This window comes from Phyllobates terribilis, unplaced genomic scaffold (genome assembly GCF_046119375.1).
Source record: "Phyllobates terribilis strain yellow unplaced genomic scaffold, ASM4611937v1 Scaffold_3__8_contigs__length_932513732, whole genome shotgun sequence".
Classification (NCBI taxonomy): domain Eukaryota; kingdom Metazoa; phylum Chordata; class Amphibia; order Anura; family Dendrobatidae; genus Phyllobates; species Phyllobates terribilis.
In genome coordinates, this window is record NW_027362763.1 from 313,817,691 (window position 1) to 313,840,080 (window position 22,390).

Below are 22,390 nucleotides of genomic sequence, written 5' to 3' on the forward strand. Positions count from 1 at the left end.
TGAGAGAAGAATTTGATTTGCCTTTGGTATGGGGATTTCAATACTATAGGCTTCGACATGCTTGGAGGGCACAGTGTGGATTGGGAGCCATGACGGTTCAGGGTGACATTGTACTAGACTCTGTGTGTATGAAGGGAGGGACGAGGGGAGTCATATCGAGCTTATATCATGACCTACTGCACTCCTATCTGGGGGGAAATCACTTCATTGCAAAGAGTAAATGGGAAAGGGAGGTGGGTACCCTCACAACAGAACAATGGGAGGCAATTCTAGAATATGTCCCGAAGATCTCTCTAAGCGAGCAGGCACGGATCTCCCAATTATACATAATACATAGGACATACAAAACACCGCTGCGCCTGTACAAGGCGGGCTTGAGGGGAGATTCCAGTTGCCCTAGATGTGGCACGGACCAGGCCGGACTGCTACACATGCTATGGTCATGCCCGCGGCTAGTGGCTTATTGGTTGGTCGTTGTTAGCAAAATTGAGAGGGCTTATACATGTACAATTGACAGAAACCCGGTGCTGTGTGTTTTGGGGGAGGTGGATGGAATACCTGTCTCAGAACATTACAAAGTGGCGATAGCGCGATTGCTATATGTGGCACGCAAACTAATAGCACGAAAATGGACAGATTCGGAACCCCCCACTTGGAGGGAATTTATTGCTCAGACACGTACGGTAATGCATTTAGAGGAAAGCATTTACAGGCGGAGGCATGGAGAGAGAACTTTTGGGAAAATATGGTCCGCATGGATGGCGGTAATATGATTGTCAATGTTCCCAGGTATGCCCGGCATAAGGAGTATTGGCGGGAGGGGGGAGGGGGGAGAGGGTTTTGACTGTATTACTACACGTTATGTGAATTGTTATATGTATATTGATAACTGTTTGCTGTAAATTTTTGAAACCTAAATAAAAATAATTGGTTTAAAAAAAAAAAATAATAATAATCAGTCCACAACTTAATGGCGGTTTCCTCTTATCTTTACTTGCGGTGGTTAGGCAAACCGGGGCATGGGTACTAGCTGGTAGCAGAGGTCCGGGCAGCCAAGTTGGGAATCCACCTCACCAGGTGAAGTTGTAGACCTTCCCTTTGCGCTAATCTCTTTGGCCCTGCTGCTTGTAGCTATGCTGTGGCCCTCGTCCCTGAGTAAAACGTCTTTGTGCTCACCCGTATAGCAGGCATCTCGGGCCTTCCTGGAGTGTCGCTCCCACGTGGCGATGCTGGGCCCTATCGTGCTGCTGAGCCTCTGGGCGTCTGATGGGGCCAGGAGACCTGCAGTCTCCTGCCCTCCAGATTCTGCTGCTGGGCCTTCAGTGCCCCACAACCTCGGACTCCGGTGTCCGGTTCTTCTGCGCTTCTCTCTGGGGTGAGCTGGCTGACAGCTCCACTCCCCAGGTCTTTCCTCGTTGATGTCCTGACTTCAACTCCTCTCTGCTCTCCACACACTAACTAACCCCGCCTCCAGATCCTGGTTGCTAAGGGGAGGAGCTCCCCTTGCTGGTCTGGAGCCAGGAAAGTGTTGCATGCTAGCAAAACCTGATTAGGGGTCCCCTCCTTGCTTCCAGGCATGGCATCACCCCCTTGTGAGGGAGGCAATGCAACTGTGGCAACCGGACTCCTGGGGTGCCACACTAAGTTATCCCTTTTGTTTGTCTTCGCTCTTGTCTTTAGTTTGTAGTGGGGCATGACCAGTGCTCACCCCTCCCTATCTAGGGCCAAGCTCTAGGGATATACAGGGCTTAGGTTTCCTGCTCGGCGAGTGATGTGGAACCAATGTAGAGATGGTAGGGTAGGCAGGGTTTTATTAGGTCTGCCTAGGGGTCTCCACTTCCCTTTTCCCTAGTGTTTGAGTTTCCTTCCCGTCTTGCCTTCGTGTTGCACTGAGTCTTTCCCACACCTTGTGTGACAAATGCCCTCTGCTTCCTCCTCACTAATGGACTTGCAGTAGGCAAACCAATTGTGGCCTGCATTTGGTAGTGTTACTGCCTGGATGGCAGATGCCAGTAGTGATGATGCTTCTGCTAGTGGGTCCCACATTCATAAAGGGGTTGTCTAGCCTACAAGTCTACAGTCACTCTTTGTGATTGCAGACTTGGGAATCCTCACATCTTGCACACTGTGCGATGTGAGGACTCTCCGGGGCCGATGCAATTTTCTTTTGTACTTAAAAAAAACAATTATTCGCCATTCACAAAAAGAACTGCACAAGAAATGCAAAACTCCGTATAGTCACTTGTGATAAGCACACATCTGACACTGATGTCAGATTTTTTTTTTATGATAAAAAATGTATTTGCTGGAGGGTAAGTATCTGAGCACACACTTACACACAGCAAATGCAGCAGCCACAGTTTATAGGGTCAGACTGCCATACAATTTTATTGTGGTCCAGCGTTATGTGCTGAGCCACAATTTTCCCTTGTCACCGCTCACAGCTACTTACAGTGATCAGCGGCGAACGGAGGTCCCAGCACCAGAGCACTGCAGCGGCAGAGAGAAAAAGTCAGCCAGCCTAGCACTGTACTTCTAATGTCAGACTACCGACCACTTGAAGAAGTTACAGCCGCCAATCTGCTATAAGTTGTAACATCCCTGGCGGCGTGCTTGCATAGTGCACCACCTCCCACTATGCAAGACCGCAATCTTACCAGTCAGTCCAGCCTGCAAACCTTGCTCCAGTTCATGCTGTGTGCATGTCTCTTGTCTGATTGCTTAGGGCGGAGGCCCGGTTACTTCCTGTTTCTTATAGCTGCTGTGGGCGCACTCCTAATGCGTCCCCAGCCTATTGCTGTGAGTCACTGGATATTTAAACCCCCTCCACCCAGAAGGAGGTGCCTGAGCAACACTAACTATCAGTGTGCTCCTTGCCTCTGAGTTGCCAGGTCTTGTCCTGTATCTTGTCTGTTTCTGCCACCCTGGGGGCTGCATAACCAGGCCTGTTATCTCTGACTTCTAGTCTGTTTCTGCCACCCTGGGGGCTGCATACCCAGGCCTGTTATCTCTGACTTCTAGTCTGTTTCTGCCACCCTGGGGGCTGCACACCCAGGCCTGTTATCTCTGACTTCTAGTTTGTTTCCGCCACTCTGGGGGCTGTATACCCAGACCTGTTACCTGTGACGTCTAGTCTGTTTCCGCCACTCTGGGGGCTGTATACCCAGGCTCGTTCTTGTATCTCGTTGCAGGAGCAGTTCCTGTCTGAACTGTATCCTAGCCTGTTACCTGTTTGTCTCTATGTCCGTACCTTCCCTTTTCCTGCAGTGTCTCAACCTGCACGTAACTACCCAGGCTCGTTCTTGTATCTCGTTGCAGTAGCAGTTCCTGTCTGAACTGTATCCTAGCCTGTTACCTGTTTGTCTCTATATCCGTACCTTCCCTTTTCCTGCAGTGTCTGAACCTGCACTTAACACCACTTGTTGTCTCTGTACTTCTGTTTGTGAGTTTTGTGTCCACTCGCTACTTCATTGTAAGTACCCTGTGTGTATCTGGTTCTGCTTGTCCCTTTTCCCTTCTTCTGTATCTACCTCCTGTGTTCTAGCCATCTTCCTGTATTTTCCAGTCTGTTCCATGTGAACAGAGTCCTGTCCTCTCTGCCTGCACCTTCAGCCCTGTTCGGCTCTGCTTGCTCACCGCGCCAGCGGTTTCTCTCTGCTCTGACTTGCCCTCCGCTCCGGCGGCTTCTCTCTGCTCTGCCTTGCCTACCGCTCCGGCGGTTCCGCTCTGCTCTGCCTTGTCTACCGCACCTGCTGTTTCGCTCTGCTCTGCCTTGTCCACCGCACCTGCGGTTTCGCTCTGCTCTGCCTTGTCCACCGCACTTGCGGTTTCACTCTGCTCTGCCTTGTTCACCGCACCTGCGGTTTCGCTCTGCTCTGCCTTGTCCACCGCTCCGGTGGTTCCTCTCTGCTCTGCCTTGTCCACCGCTCCGGCAGCTCCGCTCTGCTCTGCCTTGCCCACCGCACCTGCGGTTTTCGCTCCGCTCTGCTTCCTCACCGCACCGGCGGTTCCTCTCTGCTCTGCTTTGTCCTCCGCTCCAGCGGTTTCGCTTTACTCTGCTTGTCTACCGCAAGCCGTGCTTGCCAGTATCTCCCTGTCTGCACTCCAACCGTGCTTGCCAGTACCCACCTGTCTGCGCTCCAGCCGTGCTTGCCAGTACCCACCTGTCTGCATACCAGCCGTGCTTGCTAGTGCCCACCTGTCTGCATACCAGCCATGCTTGCCAGTGCCCACCTGTCTGCATACCAGCCCTGCTTGCCAGTACCCACATGTCTGCATACCAGCCGTGCTTACCAGTATCCACTTGTCTGCATATCAGCCATGCCTGCCAATACCCACCTGCCTGTATGACAGTCTAACCTGCCTGTTCCTGCATTCCCCGGTGTGGGTCAACAGCTGTGACCGGGGTCTGACCTGGAGTAGCACCTGGTCCCTCTGCTCAGTTCCTCCTTGGTTCACGGAGTCGACTGAGCCGCCGTGCGACCTTGGTCGGATCGGGTTGATACTTAGTTACGCCCCTCCAGGCACTCCTCGGTTCATGGTACAGTGGGATCACTAATCACGCTCACGCCAGTCAGTCCGGGCGCAAGCGTAACATAAGTGGTGAGAGCATGACTGCGGTGGTAACTTCTTCCAGGTGTGAGTACAGGTCAGCAGCCTGGTATTAGTAGTACAGTGCCAGGGTACCTGGCCTGTGCTGAACACCATTGCCACCACTGCAGAGTTCAGAGCTCAGCTTGTAATCATCACATAGTCAGTATAAAGCAGGGGTCTCAAACACGCGGCCCGCAGGCCGCATGCGGTCCCGGAGGCTGCTTTATGCGGCCCGCAGGCGCAGACCCCTTGATGATCCTGACCAGAGTTGCCACACAGAGACCGTCTCCCAGCACAGCATTTCCAATGCCAGCCGCAGGCCAATCAGAGGCCAGCAGCTGATATCTGCGTGTCGGCGCAGCGATTATGACGTCATTGCCATACGCAGATGTCAACTGCTGGCCTCTGATTGGCCGGCGGCTGGCATTGGAAATGCTGTGCTGTGAGTCAGTGTCTGTGCGGCAATGCAGCGCTGCTGTCGGCGGCTCCTCCTGGACCAGGTTCGGATCATCAAGGGCTCTGACTCTGTGGTGCCTGCGGGCCACATCTGCAGGAAGGACACCGAGGGAATGGAGGACAGGTGAGAATCATCTTTTTTTTTCTATTTTATGTGTGTGAAGAACAGCACAGGGGGCACATAGCCACAAGATGGGGACCTGGATGGGGCACATAGCCACAGGATGGGGACCTGGATGGGGCACATAGCCACAAGATGGGGACCTGGATGGGGCACATAACCACAAGATGGGGACCTGGATGGGGCGCATAGCCACAAGATGGGGACCTGGATGGAGCACATAGCCACAAGATGGGGACTTGGATGGGGAACATTACTGCAAGATGTTTTCCATTATTACTATATGATGCTAATTGTAAGACAATATTACTGTATGTGGCCAATTGGGGGAAACAAAATTGTAAAAATCAAAAGAATTAAAATAAAAATAAAGCATGAAAAAATATTGGGCACTAAAAATGCTGTTTTATATGTAAACTAAAGTAAACACAAAAAAAGTGCATGTTTATTATCGCCACATCCATAACGACCCAAACTATAAAAAAATAAACACTGCAAAAATGTTCAAAAGGTGTATACAAAAAAATGGTATCACTAAAAATGTCACATTGAACAAAGAATGCGGCCCCCAAAATTCAAATTTTTTTCCATGTGCGGCCCATATACCCAGCCGAGTTTGAGACCCCTGGTATAAATCATGTGATGCATGGATGTCTGAATGAGGCTTTACTGCTGTGTCTGCAAAGTGCAGCAGACCTGATGACTTTGTCACTGGCTACAATGCTCAGTATCTGGAACTTCAATGTACAGAGCCCAGTAACCAATGAGACATTTGAATGAATGAATGAATGCAAACAGTGTTCAGAGCACAGCAGCATAATGATTTCACTACTGCGCTCTGAACACAGCGGTGACAACGGCAGTGAACACAAATTCAGTGTTTAGAGCAAGGCTCCAAGGGGATTAAAAAAAGGAAGTAAAAATAAAGTTTGAATTACCCCTTTATCCATTCAAAGGGTTAACCACTACTTGAACAACCCCTTTTCAATTGAAATATTCCTCCATGTTTAAAAAAACAGCCTGTACTCAACTCAGGCCTTCAGACGCAACAGACATTCAAAGGAGGTCAGAAAGCAAAAGCAGTGCCCACTTCTTCCAGATGTCGGTTTTGTAAGAAAGAAGTGAGAGTGAAGCGGTCCATGCTTGGCTGTAGGGCTAACATGACATATCGTGGTGAGGATGCAAGGCAGGGTGCACCACCAAAAGCAGAAATAACGAATAGGGTGCTAAATCATGTAAAGTATCAAACACTACATAACAACAAGGGGAAAGACAATACATAAGTGATGAGCACACCTGGATACTGTTAAAATTATATAATTTTATTAGGCACCATAGAAAACACACCTTAAAAGCATTTAAAAACCAAGTGATTCCATAAATGACACCTCATAGGTCCACAATAGACAAAGCTAGCGCTATAGTTCCAGCATGAAAATTCCCAAAAAGGTATACTGGAAATAAATGTCCGAAGCCCCCTCATATGAGGTCATATGTACAATAATGTCAAATAATATCCATATAGAATTACAAACAGATAGGAAAAATCCTTATTCAATACGTAGAAAAACACCAATATCATGAGAAGATGGAAGACCCTTATATCCTGAAATACACATGATACAATATCAAGTAAAGAATATGAATAGATACAGGGGAAAGAGGAGCATGGTATTCATATGTAAGCAAGAAAGAAATTAGTCAAAGAATGAGACTTGTGGAGACCCCAGTGAATAGGGTCAATACTGGAGCCATGAGAAGGACATGGCTAAAAGCAACTTACAAGCACCTATGAAAATGGGGAATGACCATGAGAAAGCGCAGCCAAGAACAACAGGGGTGTCAGTAAGAGATGTCCCACTCGTATCGATGTAGAATACAGCTTTGTCAGCGCTGGAACTGCCCGCCCGCACAGAATCATGGGGGTGGAAGCATCTGCTGACGCTCCCTCATCCATCATCACTGCTCACGCTGATGACCGGAGGGGGGCTTCACCGCCTGATGTGTCAGAGCAGCAGGCACAAGGACGTCATTACAGCGCGCCAGCTGTTCAGACATGTGCGGCGCTTCATACCACTGACTCAGCAGACTGTAGCATCGGATGGAATGAGGAGAGGTGAGTATTGTATTTATTTTTTTAAATCAGTGACTGGTGGCCATTATGAAGGACCATGGGGGTGCATTATATTGTATGGAGAACCATGGGGGTGTATTATATTGTATGGAGGACCATGGAGCGTGCATTATATTGTATGGAGGACCATGGGGGTGCATTATATTGTATGGAAAACCATGGGGGTGTATTATATTGTGTGGGGGACCATGGGGGTGCATTATATTGTATGGAGGACCATGGGGAGTGTATTATATTGTATGGAAGACCATAGCGAGAGCATTATATTGTATAAAGGACCATGGGAAGTGCATTATATTGTATGGAGGACCATGGGAAATGCATTATATTGCATGGAGGTCCATGGGGGTGCATTATATTGTATGGAGGACCATGGGGTGCGCACTATATTGTGTAGAGGACATTGGGGTGAGTATTATATTGTATGGAGGACCATGGGTGTGCATTATATTGTATGGACAACCATGGGGGTGCATTATATTGTATGGAGGACCATGGGATCCATTATATTGTATATAGGACCATGGGAAATGCATTATACTGTATGGAGGACCACGGGGGTGCATTATATTGAATAGAGGACCATGGAGGTGCATTATATTGTATGAAGGACCATGGGGGTGTATTATATTGTATAGAGGACCATGGGGAGTGCATTATAGTGTATGGAGTGCCATGGGGAGTGCATTATATTGTTTACAAGACCATGGGGGAGTGCATTATATTGTATAGAATACCATGGGGGTGCATTATATTGTATAGAGGACCACAGGGGGTGCATTATACTTAATGGAGTACCATGGGGAGAGCATTATATTGTATAGAGGACCATGGGAAGAGCATTATATTGTACGGAAGACCATGGGGGGTGTATTATATTGTATGGAGGACCATGGGGGGTGCATATATTGTATGTAGGACCATTGGGAGTGCATTATATTGTATGGAGGACCATGGGAGGGTGCATTATATTGTATGGAGGGCCATGGGGAGTGCATTATATTGTATAGAGGACAATGGGGGTGTATTTTATTGTATGAAGGACCATGGGGAGTGCATTATATTATATGGAGGACCATAGGGGGTGCATTATAATCTATGAAGGACCATGGGGAGTGCATTATATTCTATGGAGGACCATGGGGAGTGCATTATACTATATGGAGGATTATGGGGGGAGCATTATACTATATGGAGGATTATGGGGGTGAATTATACTATATGGAAGCATATAATTTTGTGGAAGCAGGGTTGAAAAGCAATGTCTGACTTTCATTTGTTCATTTTCATAGATTTTTAATTTATTATTACTTTTGTCAGATTCAAGTTATTTCTGTGACTATTGTGGGTTTTTCTTTAATTAAATGAGGGGTACCAACAATTTTGACCACGTGTGTAAAGGCTTGAAAGTTGTGAGATATGCTCTTCTGTAACCCGTCAATTATTTAATTTTTTCTAGGGTGGTGTGGGGGTGCCCAATTAGAACTTTTGCTATGGGGGCCCATGATTTCTATGTACGCCCTTGTATATGCCCTAAATTGGTTTCAATAAAAACATCAGCTTACAAAACAGGCCCTCACATATTTCCATCGACAGAAAACTAAAAGCGTAGCAGATCTTAGAAAATGGTGCCACAAACCTTTTTTTTTTTATTTCTAGAATTTTTCTTCATATTAAATTGAAATAAATCAATAGAAGTCTGGTATCACTGTAATCATACTGACCAGAGAATCATGATGACCGGTCATTTTTAGTATGAAATGAGCGCCATAAATAAAGCCCTACCCTTCTTCCCCCAGAATTTGAAGAATTGCTTTTATTCATTGAATGTTTTCATTGCACTGTGGGGAAAGGGCACCATTTCAATTTTCATTTCAGGTAGCAGAAAAGCCAAAATCAGCGCTGCCGGCGGTCCTTGGTGACACTATCCACATGACAGTATCATATTGCAGTCACCAATAAAATGTCTCTGCTCTGTGATCTTAAACATAATCCTTCTCCTCCTTGTGTCCATGCCCAGAAGGGGAAGGGAGGAGACATGAGACACATGGGAGCAGATCCTGCCCACATTTACTGCAGCCATAAAGCGAGCTAACAATATACTTGGTTTGCATGACAAATGTCAGGAGTTGCTCCTCCTGGTGTTTAAAAGTTTAAAATATCAAAAATTATTAAAGAATTTCTCATATTCAATACCATTAAAAAAATGTGAATGCTTAAAAAAATGAAAACGTTAATATTATCCATTTTTTTCAAATGTTGATTTTTTTTTTTGCATGACACATTCCCTTTAACTATTAATCCAACTTTGACTGACATTGCACAGACCAGTTATATGTCTATATTCATCTGTGTAGGAAAATACTTAAATTCTTGCTTTTCTCGTTTAGCGAGGCTTAAAGAAATTTATTAGAAGAACCTTGAACTACTTGAATTGACATCATTGTGCCTTTTGGACAGATGTGAAGAAAGCCATCCTCGGGCTTACATGAACTTTTTAAAATTGTAAAAGCATCCTAACAGCTTAAGGTGAATTTGTTCTCAGTATTTTACAAGCCAAACTATTTATATGCGCATGTAGCTCTTTCAAAGACAAGTCCAATAATACCTTTACATGGCCAGTTCACTGAAATTACTGGAATCGGGGTCTTTACCCCTACATTATGCTGCTCTCAGATGAGGTAGAAGAGACCTGGTGGCGGTGTCTATTCAAGAATGTAGTTGTGTGAGTATTCCATAAGAAAATGACACTAGGAAGCTCCACTGAGGCATGTCTATGCATAGATCTACTAATGCTTTTATGAGGAAGAGATGCTTAATATCTATAAATAAATAACTTATATAAATGAAACAAGTGAACTGAGAACATGAGCTGCACTCGCTATATTAGATTTTCAAGTGAAGCTGTTTGACCATCCATCTACAGTATCAATAGAGCTTTATATAGTTTTTTGTTGAAGAGAATCTATCACCAGTTTTTTGCTACCCCATCTAAGAGCAGGGGCAGAGACCATAATTCCAGTGATGTGACACTTACTGGGCTGCTTACTGACATTTTTTATAAAATCAGTGTTTCCTCTGAATGCTGAGCTCTGTATAACCCGCCCACATCACTGATTGGCAGCCTCCTGTGCACACTATGCATGGACAAAAAGCTGCCTATCAGTGGTGGGGATGGGGTTATATAGAGGTCATGAATATGGAGGACTACCTGGCAGCAGGTTACTAGACCTCTAGTAACAATCTCCAGCTGTTAAAGCAGCGATTTTATCAAAACTACAGCAAGCAGCCCAGTAAGTGACAAATCGCTGGAATCAGAGACTCTGTCCCTACATCATGCTGCTCTCAGATGACGTGGCCAAAAACTGGTGATAAATTCCCTTTAAAGGGGTTGTCCAGCCTTAAGATACAAATTTGCAGTCACTCTATGTGACTATAGACTTGTGAATCCTCACATCGGCTGCACTGCGCGCTGTGAGGATTCTCTGGTGGCAGCGCAGGGAGTGGAGGGTGCGTGACCACAAGTATGTGATTTGCATACATTTGGTCATATGCCGATGAGATGGGCGCGGCCTTGCTCAATGCAAGTGTATTGAGCAAGGCCTGACAAGTCTAGTCGGAATGTGTCCGGAAGTATGCAAATCGCATACTTGCATTCTCATGACGGCTCACTGTCAGCACCAGAGAATTTTCAAAGCATGTAGTGTGTGCAACGTGAGGATTTATGAGTCTGTTGTCACATAGAGTGACTGCAAACCTGTAACCTAAGGGCGCTTTCAGACTTCCATGATCATCGCTCCGATCTTGGATCGCAATGCACAGACCGGCCGCGCATCTCCCTACCTGAGCGTTACAGTTTCATATATTTCTATGAGGCTGTCCTGCTCGGTCAAGAGACTAGCAGTCAGTCCATGCATTGCGATCCGAGATCGGGCTGATGATCACGAATGTCTGAAAAAGCTCTAAGGCGGGACAACCCCTTTAATTATCTATTAAATGTCTTCTAAATGAGTCTTCAGTGAGGAGTCTAAATCCAAAAAAGAAACCTCTACCATTAGACAAACATGGCCTACAACATAACCCAAAGTGAGAAACCCAGTTGTAAGGTGTGAATATATTACTTTGGTTGTGGTGGTTTCTTCATCAATATCAGAATTTGAAAGTTCATCATTGCTAGAAGGAATAGCAGAAAAATCTTCATATGTTTCCAGAGAATTAAGATGCTTTGGCCAATCTATAGAAGAAAAAAAAATATATAAACATGTTTGCTATCTCAAATTTTTCCCAGTCTAGAAATAATACTGCTAGGAAATACAGTTATATGAAAAAGTTTGGGCGCCCCTATTAATCTTGAGCTTAATGTTTTATAAAAATTGGTGTTTTTGCAACAGCTATTTCAGTTTGATATATGTAATAACTGTTGGACACAGTAATGTTTCTGCCTTGAAATGAGGTTTATTGTACTAACAGAAAATGTGCAATCTGCATTCAAACAAAATTTGACTGGTGCATAAGTTTGGGCACCCCACCAGAAAAGTGACATTAATATTTAGTAGATCCTCCTTTTGCAAAAATAACAGCATCTAGTCGCTTCCTGTAGCTTTTAATGAGTTCCTGGATCCTGGATGAAGGTATTTTTGACCATTCCTCTTTACAAAACAATTCCAGTTCAGTTAAGTTTGATGGTCGCCGAGCATGGACAGCCCTCTTCAAATGATCCCACAGATGTTCAATGATATTCAGGTCTGGGGACTGGGATGGCCATTCCAGAACATTGTAATTGTTCCTCTGCATGAATGCCTGAGTAGATTTGGAGCGGTGTTTTGGATCATTGTCTTGCTGAAAGATCCATCCCCTGCGTAACTTCAACTTTATCACTGATTCTTGAACATTATTGTCAAGAATCTGCTGATACTGAGTGGAATCCATGCATCCCTCAACTTTAACAAGATTCCCAGTGCCGGCATTGGCCACACAGCCCCAAAGCATGATGGAACCTCCACCAAATTTTACTGTGGGTAGCAAGTGTTTTTCTTGGAATGCTGTGTTTTTTGCCGCCATGCATAACGCCTTTTTGTATGACCAAACAACTCAATCTTGGTTTCATCAGTCCACATGACCTTCTTCCAAAAATAAATTGGCTTCTCCAAATGTGCTTTTGCATACCTCAGCCGACTCTGTTTGTGGCGTGCTTGCAGAAACGGCTTCTTTCGCATCACTCTCCCATACAGCTTCTCCTTGTGCAAAGTGCGTTGTATAGTTGACCGATGCACAGTGACACCATCTGCAGCAAGTTGATGCTGCAGCTCTCTGGAGGTGGTCTGAGGATTGTCCTTGACTGATCTCACCATTCTTCTTCTCTGCCTTTCTGATGTTTTTCTTGGCCTGCCACTTCTGGCCTTAACAAGAACTGTCCCTGTGTTCTTCCATTTCCTTACTATGTTCCTCACAGTGGAAACTGACAGGTTAAATCTCTGAGACAGCTTTTTGTATCCTTCCCCTGAACAACTATGTTGAATAATCTTTGTTTTCAGATCATTTGACAGTTGTTTTGAGGAGCTCATGATGCCACTCTTCAGAGGAGATTCAAACAGGAGAACAACTTGCAAGTGGCCACTTTAAGTAGCTTTTCTCATGATTGCATACACGTGGCTATGAAGTTCAAAGCTCAATGAGGTTACAAAACCAAAAAAAGTGCTTTAGTAAGTCAGTAAAAGTAGGTAGGAGTATTTAAAACAAGAAAATGATAAGGGTGCCCATACTTATGCACCTGTCAAATTTTGTTTGAATGCAGATAGCACATTTTCTGTTAGTACAATAAACCTCATTTCAAGGCAGAAACATTACTGTGTCCAACAGTTATTACATATATCAAACTGAAATAGCTGTTGCAAAAACACCAATTTTTATAAAACATTAAGCTTAAGATTAATAGGGGTGCCCAAACTTTTTCATATAACTGTATGTAGTGAATAGATAAGATCTCGTTCCTATTTAATATAATATCACATAGCTTTTTCATGTACAATGCCTTACGAAGCTGCAATTACAGGAAGGCATTGTCAGTTTGGCATGACTGATAGCTGCAGACAACATGAAGGATGTAGCGTTACATGACATGCTTCAGTCATCACATAATGTTACACTAATACACAATGTCAATTATTTTAGAAAATCAATACTGCAGATCTGAAATCAGTTTTTTGCTCCAGTTAGGTCACATTCTTATATCATATTATGGGAAATATGTGTCAAGAAAATAACTGCTGTCAATGACAATCTAGAAATTGTAATAGAGTATACAATGAAGTCAAATGTTTGCATTGTGCATGTGCTAAACATATATGTTATATTTTGTACAAGACTATTATATATTTTTTACTATAGACCTAAAAACTAACAGGCAGGTAGTTACTAACAGACCACCTTCCTGTTCTACCCGGCGCCGGCTCAGAGTGGTCACTGACCGCTTTGACTGGCAATTCAGCTACTTCACATTTACAGAGCAGCTCTTCTGCTTCAAGGCTGCTCTGTCGACAGGGCGTGACTGCCGACATCATACAGATTAACAGCTGGCTCCCCGCTGCTTAACTGCGGGGAGCCGGCTGTCAATCAGCATGACATCGGCAGTCATGCCGTTAACAGAACAAAGCGAAAGAGAATCCGTTACTCTGTCAACGTCACTTTAGTAGAAGCCGCTGAATTGGTGGCAGGAGTGGCCTGTGATCAGAGATCGGCACTGGGTACAACAGGCATGGTAGTTAGAAACTACCTGCATGTTAGTTGTTAGGCTCATAGTAAAAAAAAATGCTATATAATCCCGGATAACCCCTTTAACTGGAGTTTTGTGTTGTGAGGCCATATCTTGGTGTTTTCGCCTGGTAATATAACAAATATATTTTACAGATGTTGAATAAAGGACATAACTATGGGGGGTACAACTACGCCTGGGCACTGGTGTCTCAACAACTCTTCTGCCATATTGGAGGACTGCGGGGCTAGTTTGCATTTGGACCTCATTGTATTCATCTGAGTAAAACAATGTATATCTTATGTAAATCAAACACAAAAACATTATACAAAAAGCATGCGACGGATACTAACAAAATAACATTAATTCATTTCCAAACCATGCAGAAAGGTATTTATTTTCTAGCTCGAAAAAATATATTGTTTATCATTCAGATTTGCATTTATATACCATCTATGGAAGCACAATGCAAAAAAACGCTAAAAAACGCATGAAAAATGCACCAAAATTTGCATCAGCGTTTTTTCAGCATTTTTGATGGCAAATAGAATGGGGTTCTTTTTTTTCACAGAACTTTATGTACATGCATAAATAGAGACAGAAGGACAGTGGAAAAAAACGCTAAAAAAACCACTGAAAAAAATGCACAAAAAATGTATAAAAAAACGCAGCAAAACCTGCGTTTTTGATGCAGCTGATTTCCAGCCAGAGATTAGGTTTTGCTGCAGATTTGTGAAGCTGAAAAACCCAACATGTGTGAACATAGCCTAAGGCTAAGTTCCCACGATAAGTATGTGGTGAGTTTGTGATGCTGATGTAAATCAGGTTACTTGTGTTCTTTACATGGGCTTTTATCGCTTTTTTAACGCTGCGGTTTTTGTCTCTTTTTCAGATGTCATGCTTTAAATAAAGCTGCTTTGTTTTTCAGACTTCTTGGTATTTTGCTTTGAGAAAACTTTATTGATACAGTCATGTGCAGATTACATGCGTTGTTAGTGCGTTTTCCCACTGGAAATGCACTAGAAACACAAGCGTTTTTTTACATGCGGATTATCCATATCTAATGCAAGTCTATGGAGAAAATCCGCACATAAAACTCTCCATACCCGCAAGAGGAGTTGATATGTTGCAGATTTGAAATACATACCACAGGTCAGTTCACGCTGAGTAAAATGAAGCCCAGCGGGCATGAGATTTCTATAAATCCCATCTACTTTACTGGAAATGTAAGACGCTATGTGTTTGGCGCAGTGAAAATACACAGCGCTAAATACTCCCCAAAACTCATCCTGAGAACTTAACCTAAGTGTATACAAACTAGTAAAATACAGCTCAGACAACTTTAGTCTGGACTAACCTTTTGTTACATGGTAAACACTCAATAATGACATTGTAATGGCAATAAGTGGCTTGTTTTGTGTCATTTCTGTGCTGCTAAGAGACATAACCAGTTAGCCCTAATTCACACAGGGGAGATTAAGGTAGTTCTCGTGTATTTGATTGTTTTTCTGACATAAAGCTATAAGGGGATCCCAAAGGGAAGAAAGTATAAAGGAAAGACTTTTCCTCTATTTTAGGATCCATGCAAAAAATGAATTAACACTGCACTGTGTGAATCCGGCCAAAAGGTGGTATCCCTGTGTTTATCGGGAAGCCCACCCATGTGAACACCACTGAATCATTCTCACAGCTCCACACTGTGCCCCATTTTTAGGAGATCTCTCAGCCCACTCATAACTGGCATTTTCCTTATATTTGATAAGTAAGGGATTATCACTAAAATCTTTATTATTTCCCTAGCCCTGTTCTGTATATCAGGGATTATTCAAAGCATGCAAGTCTGACTATCATCCGTAAGTGATTTATATTACAGACATTACACAGACGTAAAAATTTGATCAGGACAAGCATTTTTTTTTAAATTGGCATGCTATAATATTTCCCTTGACATGTGCATAGCTCACAGACAATGATAGATAAAAAATGGTATATTTACCACTAACAATTGAGAAAAATTTGAAGAATGAATAGATTACCATTGATTGGAATCAATCTTAAATAGAATCGTCATTGATTTAATAATTATCATTAAAGGGAATGTGTCACTGTGTTTTTGCCACCACATCTGACAGCAGCATAATGTAGAGACCCTGATTCCAGTGATGTGTCACTTACTGGGCTGCTTACTATCACTTACTGGGCTGCTTGATAGCATTTTGATAAAATCCCTGTTTTCTCTGCTGCAGATCTCACAGTTCTCTGAATGCTGAGCTCTGTATAACCCCCCCCCCCCTCACCACTGATTCTGCCTATGTACAGTGTACACAAAGCTGCCAATCAGTGCAAGTGGGGGTTATACAGAGCTCATGAATTTGCCTGACCACATGGCAGCAGGTTTACTAGTCCTCTAATAATTTCCTACTGATAAAACAGAGATTTTATCAAAACTGCAAAAAGCAGCCCAGTAAGTGACACATCACTGGAATTACGGTCCCTGTCTCTACATTATGCTGCTCTCAGATTAGGTGGCAAAAATCTGGTGCCAGATTCCCTTTAATGACTGGCCTCATCGTGGGATAATTTTAGTACCTAACTAATAACAATCAATTACATCACTACTTTCCGTTATCAGCCTGTAAATAACAAATAAATCTTGATTTTCAAAAATCATTATATAATGTTTACCATCTATTTGAATTTATTATACCATGTGAGGAAAAAAAAGCAAAAACACAACATATTATGTGAAGGACAAAACAAACAGGAAACCACAGCTACATGCAAAATCACAGCACTCATACCTTCAAGACCCAGTGGTGTTGGGTCACTCTTAATTTCATGCCTTTTTGCTTTAACGTCTGGACCAAGAGGACCTATTAAGTTTACAAATGTGGAAAATGTGGAACACAATTGAGTCCAAGTGTTGTATAAAAATGAATGGAAAATGGCAATAAATAATATAGTAACTCTTCTAGTTTAACAACATATCATACAATTTTGGTCTTTAAATTAGTACAGACATACATTATGCACTTAGGCCTCAGTCGTAAATCCGTTTTTCACGTAAGTAACATGTACCATGAACATGTATCTGTGTCACCCTACCTGGATGCCCCAAGTGTAATAAAGCTGTGTCTGAGAGCAAGGGGGAGGTTCTCTGGTCAGGGGAACATTAGCATGCAATGCCTCCTGTCTCAGGCCAGTAGGGGGAGCAGGCTGTTAGGGAGAACTGGATTGCCTGTCTCAGCTTTGAGACGTGTCCCAGAGTGGAGCAGGGACAGAAAGTTGATTGCACCTAAGAGGAAGTGTGGCAGGAGGAGAGCCACAAGCCAGAGACAAGAGGCGAAGAGAGCCTGTCTTGGCAGAGAAAAGACTTAACTTTACCAGACTTTGGTGTCTGAGGCTGGAAGGATTCCACATCCCCCAGCAGAGAACCAGTCCGCAAGGGACTATACATTCCTTGGCCTAAGAAGTCTGGAGGCCCTGCCACAACCGAAGGGACCAGTAAAGCCGTACAAGGCTGGGAGCAGAAAGGAACCCACGTCGCAGGCCATACAGGCGAGAATACACGGAAAGCTTGGAAATGTGGGCTGTTACCCTATAAAGAGGAGATAGCCAGAAGGAGCGCAGAAAGCACGGTAGGCCTACACCCTCACCCTGACCAGGGCCAATTTCCCCGTTGCTCTCAGACATCCAGGTCCCCTCCTAGCCGGGACTGTTTATGGGTCAGTTTGCCTGTTTAGTAAAGACCCTGGACTGCAACCTGTTGTCTGTGTGCTCCTTGCTCCTCCAGCACTATCAGCACTGGGACTCTCACTACCATCACTCCCACCATCCACTATACTGCCCTGGGGCCGCACTCTTCCCGTGGGGAGTCACACTACCATAGCTGCACACCTCATCAGCCCCAGCGGTCTGCATGCAGCGGCGGTTCCTAATAACCGCAATCCACGGGTGGCGTAGTCGGACATAATCAATATAACGGACTACCACTGGCCTGACCACCCTGAGCCACGGAACCGGGTTGCCACTACTACTCCCATCGCTCCCTATTGCCCGGATCCGAGTGCCCCACGGCCCAGGGGGCGAGTCAGCTTTGGCGTAGTCGGCAGGATTTCGTGCCCGCAACCACCGGGTACTGCGTGCCTGAAAAAAGACTTTTGTAACTTACCTGTGGCGAAGTTTCCCACCGTCCGGAGTCGTTTCCCGCCATCCGGAGCCGATTCCCGCCATCAGACGCCATCTTGGACCGTTTCCCGCCGTCTTCTGCCGTCTTCCCGCCATCCGCAGCTGTTTCCCGCCATCAGACGCCATCTTCAGGACGCCGCGCCGGAAGAAGAGGGGCGTGGACGTCAAAACCGCGCGAGATCCGAAGCTCCGCCCCACGCACCGACGCTGCGCAAGGTCCTGGAAGGGAGAGAGAGCGACGCTGATGTCATCAGGACGCGACGCCAGGTCCTCATCCATAGCAGCAGCAGCGGAGCCGCGGCCTACAGAAGAGGATCGTCGGAAGGTAGGCCACGCTTAACTAGGGGGGAGGAAGATGTCGGACACAGAGGAGCCCACTACCACCAACGCAGCTGCAGCAGCGGTGATGCCCTTTTCCCTGCCCTACATCCCTGGAGCGGCCTGGCTGCCCAAATACTCAGGGGAGCCCCATGCCCTAACTGACTTCAAGGAAAGGCTATACAGTTTGTTCCACGTTTACCCCCTGACAGAGGAACAGAAGGTCAGCATATTGACAGGGCAGTTAACTGGCGCAGCCCAAAGGGAGGTAAAATCATGGCCCATTGAGGAGAAAGGGACTGTGAAGGGTATTCTGGCCCGGCTGCGGGGTACCTTTGATACACGTACCTCCGCTGAAATTAAAATGAGGTTCTATGGATGTAAGCAGCGGGCACAGGACAGCATCAGAGACTATGCCCTAAATCTGCAGGAAGCCTTGAGGGCTATTCAACAAACTGACCCTGGCAGTGTGCAGGAAACCGATAAGCTGCTAACAGAGCAATTCATAGAGGGTCTGCTGTCCAGCGCCCACAGGGCCCAGCTGCGCCTCATGTTCTTCCAGAACCCCGACCTGACCTTTGCCCAATTTAAGGACAGGGCCATAAGGGTGCTCCGTGAATCTGCAACCAGTGGCGCTATAAACCCCCGGTGCCCTGTTATCACCTACCACCAGGAGGCGGCGCCCTCCTCTATGGACTCCGTGGAGGCTGATGCACAGGCCCTGAACCTAGCCCCGTCGAAAGGCCTGCACCACCAAGTCCAGGAGCTGACCAGGAGCGTCGCGGCGTTGACCAGGACCGTCCAGGCGTTGCAAGTGGACCCGTCAAGACCCATCAAGCTGGCTTCAAGTCCGGAGGATGTCCCGTGGCATCGACAGAGGAGGAAACCGTCGTTCCGAGGGAGGCCCACAGACCGCTACGCAGAGGATGGACAGCCCATTTGCCGTCGATGCAACCAGCCCGGACACATTTCCAGGTACTGTAATTTAAACGGGTCCAACCTGGGGCAGAGGGCCGACCCCCAGGCATAAGATCACCAGGCCCTTATAATTGGCGTGATAAGTACGTTGGGGGGCGCCCGGTTTTACCCGTGGTGCTGGACGGTATCCCCATGAGCGCCTTGCTGGATACTGGGTCGCAAGTAACCACAATCCCTTATGTACTTTTTAAGCAGTATTGGACTGATGCTGATATCACACGGTATCCAGACAGTAACTTGAGCATCATCGCCAGTAATGGCTTACCCGTGCCGCAGATGGGGTTCAAGGAGATGACCATTAAAATTGGTAAAGTTGAACTGCCGGCACAGGGAGTGATTATTGTGGACATTGACCGTCATGAAAGTCACCCTAAAATAACTGTGGGTACTAACATAATTGAAAATTGTCTTTCAGAGGTAATTGTAATTCTACAACAGGTGGCGGTGAATGCTAGTTCCAGCCAAAAGAGAGTCCTCAACAAGGAGATAAAAGCCCTGATGAGACGGCAGCAGGTAGAACTGTCTGGTGGTGAGATCGGTAGCGTAAGACTCAGTGATCCATTCCCCATTTCCATGCCTCCCAAAAGTGAAATGATGATCTGGTGTCGGACTGCAATCGGGTTGAGAGGTAGAGACTACCAAGCCATGGTAGAACCCGTGTACTCAGACAGCAGGCCCACCATTTTGACAGCCCGGGGGGTGGTTGATGTCCGTCATGGGAGGGTGCCCGTCCGCATCCTCAACATTGGGGAGAGGGAAGTACACTTACCCAGGTACGCTACACTCGCCAAACTGTTTGTCGTCGAACACAAAGCTATCAGGGCCGTGGAACCCTTGCCTCCATCTCCACAGGCGGAGGGTAATGGCTCCCAGAAACAAAAGGAGGACTGGTGCCAGAAACTCCACGTGGGTGCTGACTCCACTCCCCTGCACCAAAAACAAGGAGTCTACCGGGTGGTACAGGAGCCCGAGAGAGTCTTTAGTAAGCACCCGCTAGACTTCGGCAGAGTAAAAGGGATAGAACACCACATCCCCACAGGGAGCCACCCACCAATAAAAGAGAGGCACAGACCTGTACCCCCTGCACATTATCAGAACGCCAAGGGTATGCTAAGGGAGATGAAAGAAGCTGGGGTCATTAGAGACAGCTGTAGCCCCTGGGCAGCCCCCTTGGTTCTGGTCAAAAAGAAAGACGGCACCATGAGAATGTGCGTGGACTATAGACAAATCAACCGTATCATCCACAAAGACGCATATCCGCTGCCTAGAATAGAGGAGTCTTTAGCTGCACTAAAATCTGCTAACTTCTTTTCTACTTTGGACCTTACTAGCGGGTACTGGCAGGTTCCTGTGGCAGAGGCTGACAAGGAGAAGACCGCCTTCACCACCCCGATGGGACTGAGCGAATTCAACTGCATGCCTTTCGGGCTCTGCAACGCACCAGGGACCTTCCAGCGGCTGATGGAATGCTGTCTAGGGCACCGAAACTTCGAGACGGTCCTCCTCTACCTGGACGACGTGATCGTCTATTCGAAGACCTACGAGGACCATCTCAAGCACCTGGCTGAGGTGTTCGAAGCCCTGGCAGGCTATGGCCTGAAGGTGAAACCATCGAAGTGTCACCTGCTGAAACCAAAGGTCCAGTACCTAGGGCACGTGGTAAGCGCGGAAGGAGTGGCCCCCGACCCTGACAAGGTCACGGCAATCAAGAGCTGGCCAAGCCCCTCGAACATCAAAGAGGTGAGACAGTTTCTCGGGTTGGTAGGCTACTACCGAAGGTTCATCCCCGGGTTCACTAAGATGGCAGCTCCTATGCAGGACCTCCTGATCGGACAGTCCAAGTCCAGAAGTCAAAAGCCACCCTTCAAGTGGGATAAACCGGAAGAGGAGTCCTTCCGCCAGCTAAAGATGGCCCTCACAGGGGATGAGATCCTGGCCTACCCTGATTACGGCCAGCCTTTCATTCTCCACACAGATGCCAGTAATGTGGGACTGGGAGCCGTACTGTCCCAAAACCAACAGGGCAGAGAACGGGTGATCGCATACGCCAGCCGGAAGCTGAGGCCCACCGAGAGGAACCCGGAGAATTACAGCTCCTTTAAGCTAGAATTTTTGGCGGTGGTGTGGGCCGTGACGGAACGCTTCAAGCATTACCTGGCCTCCGCAAAGTTCACCGTGTACATGGACAACAACCCGTTGACACACCTGGACAATGCAAGACTGGGTGCCCTGGAACAGCGGTGGATGGCCCGTCTCTCCAACTATGACTTCGTTATCAAGTACCGGGCAGGCAAAACCAATGCCAACGCGGACGCCCTATCAAGGATGCCTCACTTACCTGAAGGTGACGAAGACCCAGAAGAGCTGGAGGAGGTAGAACTCCCCGCGTTTCACCGGTATGGAGCCGCTCAACACTCTCACCGCGTGAAGGAGGAGGATCTAACAACTGTGATGATGAATCCTCTACCTCACCACAGCTGGGCCGAGACCCAAGATAGTGACCCTGCAGTCCGCCTGGTGAAAGATCTGCTGACCCGGGAAGAAGCCCGCCTAGATCCAGATGCCCCAGAGGAAGCCAAGCAGCTATGGAAGGAGAAGAGCAAGCTGTTCCTCTACGAAGGCAAGTTGTGCAGAAGGATTGTCAACCACCGGACGCACGAGCTGACCTGGCAAGTCGTGGTCCCAAGGCGAGATGCAGCTATGGTCCTGGGAGCTTACCATGACAGAGCGGGACACTTCGGTTGGAAGAAACTGGAGTTCCTACTAAGAGGAAGGTTCTTTTGGGTCAGCATGAGAGGAGCAGTAGAAAAGTGGTGCAGAGACTGTGGCCCTTGTCACCTGAGGAGGAAGG

General features: G+C 46.4%; 1 protein-coding gene across 8 annotated transcripts in view; it reads right to left on the minus strand.

Annotated features, from left to right (window-relative positions):
• LOC141259288 (guanine nucleotide exchange factor DBS-like) overlaps positions 1-22,390 on the minus strand; it is a 354,703-nt gene that overhangs the window by 39,362 nt on the left and 292,951 nt on the right. For 6 of the 8 annotated variants that reach the window (XM_073674992.1, XM_073674991.1, XM_073674995.1 and 3 more), the window contains 2 exons: positions 16,857-16,928; positions 11,426-11,538 (listed from right to left, as the gene is read on the minus strand). In XM_073674992.1, the coding sequence (XP_073531093.1) occupies positions 11,426-11,538; positions 16,857-16,928 (185 nt within the window). The remainder of the gene's footprint in view (positions 1-11,425; positions 11,539-16,856; positions 16,929-22,390) is intronic. The other 2 variants (XM_073674998.1, XM_073674994.1) reach the window with 1 other exon arrangement.